The following is a 4,421-nucleotide window of genomic DNA, read 5'->3' on the forward strand; positions in this document are numbered from 1 at the left end:
GGAGGGATAGGGGTGGAGGAGGGATAGGGGTGGAGGAGGGATAGGGGTGGAGGTGTGCACCTTAGTCTCAGTACTTGGGAGGAAGGTAGACAGATCTCTATGAGTTCCAGGCTAGCCAAGGTTATATAGTGAGACCCTGTCTCAAAAACAAAGCAAGAAAACAAACTTATGAGAGGGTCTGGAGAAATGGCCCAGGGGTTAAGGACACTGTGGAGGTTTGAATGACATATCACCATGAGTGTGTATTTGAACATTTGGTGTCTGGTTGGTGACAGAACTTTTAGGACATGGAGGAAGTATATCACTGGGGGCAGGGTAAAGAGTTTATAGCACCAAGTCCCCTCCCCCAAGTCCCTGCTAGCTGTCCCTTGGCTCCTATGTAGGGTTGAGATATAATCTACATGCTACTATTTCTTCCCAGATATTATGTATGCACTCTACCTTAGGATCTGTAAACCAAAATAAAGCCTTCCTTCTATCAGCTGCTCTTGGTCATGACATTTTACCCTGGCAGCTATGATACAAAGTAGTACTGATACAAGTAACAGATACAAATGCAGACTGTTCCTGTGGAAGACCCCAGAGTTCAGTTCCTAGCACCCACCTCAGGGGGCTCACAACCTCCTCTAACCCCAGTTCTAGGGGATCCTCTGCAGGCACCTGCACATCCACTCATAAATGCACAGAGACACTTTAAAAGAAGAAGCAGGGGGGACTTACTAGGGAGCCAGGCACAGTAGGGCAAGATTATTCAAAATTCCAGGGTTCAGAAGATGGGAATAGGAGACTGAGGAATTCAAGACCTAGACTGTATAAGATCCTGTCTCAAAACAGAAACAAATGAGGCCGGGCGTGGTGGCGCACACCTTTAATCCCAGCACTTGGAAGGCAGAGGCAGGCGGATTTCTGAGTTTGAGGCCAGCCTTTTCTACAGAGTGAGTTCCAGGACAGCCAAGGCTACACAGAGAAACCCTGTCTCGAAAAACAAAAAAACGAAAAAACAAAAACAACAACAACAACAACAACAACAAAAAAAAAACAGAAACAAATGAACAGCAGAGACACTTACTAAAATGATGCAGTAGAGCTCCAACACATACAGTTTCACCCACAGATGGGGGTACCTTGGCCAATAAGCTTCGTTCGAAGGGGGGTAGTTGACAAAATTCCTCCAGCAGTAACAATACTCTAAAGAAACACAGAATTTGGCCTATTTGATGAATACAGCAGCAGTAAATGACTTAAAATGACCTGGGCATAGTGGCTCATGCCTGTAGTCCAAGCTTTTCAGATGTCTGAAGCAGGGACACTGCAAATTCAAGGCCAGCCTGCGGTAGATGACAAATCCAGGATAGCCACTTATCAACCCTGCCTCAAATAAAAACTCAAGAGAGCAGAGATGTAGCTCAGTAGTAGAGAGCTCGTCTCCCGGGTATGCTTAGCACGTACAAGGCTTTGGTTTCGATTCCCAGGAGAAACAACCACAGAGCATGTGCTCTACGTAAAGGCTCTATTTGCTGCTAGAGATGGTCTCACTCCATAAAGTGAAGTCAAGGTGACCGGGAGGCAGAGGAACCTAGAGTAGAAGGGGTTGCTATTGTTCAGCCTTCCCTTGCTGGGAAGGTCCTTCCTCCCTCACTTTATGTTGGACTTTTGCCTCTGGGATTCCATCCCAGCATCACCAGCCTGTGTTGTCTGCCCCTTTACCACCATCACTCACTCAGGAGCGTTCTGTTTTTACCTTGCTCTGTCATGATCTGGATAGTCACACCGCTGCTAATAAGGTCCCTGAGTCCTTGCCGGTTTCGCTGATCCGTATGGTGATAAAGCCGTGCTATGTAAATAAACAGAGTTACATGGGGGTGTCGGCTCAGAAATTCTGTAATGACCCTGGAGCACTCCCCACAGGGACTCCAGGACAGGAACCAGGTAATGGAGCATCTGGTGTTCGGACGAAAGTATCTTTCTGTAGTAAATTTTTCTAAGAAGTTGACTTCAGCGTGTTTGCTGGTGTTTTGGCTCGTGTGTCGCCAGACACTGCGCTTTCCGCCCCAGCTGATCTCATACAGCAGACAGGTCTCTTTCCGAAGTTCCCGGGGGTCAAAGAAGATTTCAAACTCCTGGGGCTCAATTCTTCTCCTGGAGACATAAAAAGACTCCCATGTAACCTAAGAAACAACTTAAAAAAAACCTTTCCTCTCATGCCTATATATATACATACATATATATATATATATATATATATATATATATATATGTATATATATATATATATATGTATATATATATGTATATATATATATATCATACATATTCCAGGCTGAGATGACCTTGACCTTTATCCTATTTTTATTTGTGTGTGTGTGTGTGTGTGTGTGTGTATGTATATGTATGTGCACAATCACTTGCTCATCCGTTCACATATAGAAGCTAGAGGTCAATGTTGGGTGTCTTCTCTGTCATTCTCCACCTTGTTTTTCAAAACAGAGACTCTCAATTAACCTCATTGGCCAATAAGGCTCCTGGAGCCACGTGACTCTGCCTCTACAGTGCAGAGGTTACGTAAACAGGCTACCAGCCTGACTTATAGATGGGTACTGGCAATTCAAACTCCAGTACTTGTGCTTGAACAGTAAGAATTGTATCCAATGAGCCCTCTTGCCAGACTGCAAACATTTGATGTCCCTGCTTCCACCCAAAGAACTGGAATTACCGGTGTGTGGGAACCCATGCAGGGCTTCATGCATGCTGGCTCCACCAACTGAGCTACTCTCCACCCTTCTCTTCTAGACGTTTATCTTTCAAAGTGCCAGATATAGCACGGCACACATAATCTCAGCACTGAGGAGGCAGAGACAGGAGGATGACGCATTTGAGAACAGCCTGGGATCCATAGTGAGACTCTGTCTCAGCGCTGTACTGAGTGAGGATCCCCTTTGCAGTGTGATGCCATAAGTGTTTTTAGTCCTAATTGTCCCTCTGGTCCCTGGACTATCACATTATCCACAGAGGACCCCTTCTAGCAAGCACGGAGGTACACACACAGTGCTAGGAAGTCTAAAAGAGGCAGGGCTCCAGTTCCAAGTGAATCTGTGCTACAGTGTGGGACCGTGACTCAAAAAACTTGAACAAAGTAGGAGAAGAATATAGAGGGAACAGCATGGGAGAAGCTGGAGGAGAGAAGCTGGAGGGGAGAAGCTAGAGGGAAGATCTGGGAGGAAGAGCTGGGAGGAAGAGCTGGGTGGGGGGAGAAGCTGGAGGAGAGGAGTTGAGGGGAGAAGCTGGAAGGAAAAGCTGGGGGGAAGAAGCTGGAGGGGAGAAGCTGGGGGGAGAAACTGGGTGGATTTGATCAAAACACATTAAATGCATGTACAGAATTCTCGAACAGCAACATTTTCCAAAACTGAACAAAGAAATAGGTCCTATATTCACTTCTCAGCACCCATATAGCAGCTCACAACCATGTGTAACTCCAGTACCAAGGGATTTCACACCCTCTTCAGACCTCTTCAGGTACTACACACACACACACACATACACACACGTACACATACAATCACATAGATACAAACACATACACATTAATAATAAAAACAATAAAAATAAATATTTACAGCTTGGTCTATATATATACAGGGCTACAAGGAAGAAGAGGAAGAAAAGGAGGAGAAGAGGAGGAAGAGGAGGAGGAGGAGGATAGAGAAGGAGGAGGAAGAAGAGTTAATTCAGTTAGTCAAGCACCTGGCAAGGGACCGCCCCCTCAGGAGGGCAGGACTACATTAAACTACGCCAAAGGGATAGGAGTAATTATTCCTCTAATGAGATTATGTCTTTTCCTTCTGGAATTCCTGTCCCTGTGCAGTTGCTCCGAAGATGTCAGGAGGTTCTGTTGGGTAAGTCTGCCTTTCTGAGTCCTTTGCTGCTTTGCTCCATAGAAAGAGCACGCTGTGAATTTGTCCTGGGATGTGGACTGGACCCCTCCGGCATCAGAGAAGATGCCTATGGTGCAGGAGAGGGAGAGGAGGAGTGTTTACGCCCCCCTCTACCTCAGTGCTCAATAGCTTTGTTCTCTGGCAGAGAAAGGTGACGGTGCTGGCAATGTAGGGTATTTACCATATACAGCTGCAGCTGGTTTTCAAGTATTATGGGACACATAACAAGGACCCCTGGGGAGCTGGGGTTTGTGAGTGAGAAAGTATTGGGGATTTTTCAGAACTATGGTGCTTGTCAAGAAATTTAAAGTGCTCCAGGACAGGGACAGGGAGCAGGGTATTCCTTTAATCCGAAAAGGAAGAGGCTGGAGGAGCTCTGAGTTAGAGGGTAGCCTGGTCTACAGAGTGCCAGGACACCCAGAACTACACAGAAAACCCTGTCTGGTAAAGCCAGAAATATAATAATAATAATAATAATAATAATAATAA

At 45.8% G+C, this 4,421-nt stretch overlaps 1 protein-coding gene across 3 annotated transcripts in view; it reads right to left on the minus strand.

Moving 5' to 3' along the window:
* Apobec1 (apolipoprotein B mRNA editing enzyme catalytic subunit 1) overlaps nucleotides 1–4,421 on the minus strand; it is a 25,839-nt gene that overhangs the window by 1,414 nt on the left and 20,004 nt on the right. For all 3 annotated transcript variants that reach the window (XM_029535381.1, XM_029535380.1, XM_021191682.2), the window contains 2 exons: nucleotides 1,742–2,139; nucleotides 1,070–1,188 (listed from right to left, as the gene is read on the minus strand). In XM_029535381.1, the coding sequence (XP_029391241.1) occupies nucleotides 1,070–1,188; nucleotides 1,742–2,139 (517 nt within the window). The remainder of the gene's footprint in view (nucleotides 1–1,069; nucleotides 1,189–1,741; nucleotides 2,140–4,421) is intronic.

Source organism: Mus pahari, chromosome 2, assembly GCF_900095145.1.
Source record: "Mus pahari chromosome 2, PAHARI_EIJ_v1.1, whole genome shotgun sequence".
Classification (NCBI taxonomy): domain Eukaryota; kingdom Metazoa; phylum Chordata; class Mammalia; order Rodentia; family Muridae; genus Mus; species Mus pahari.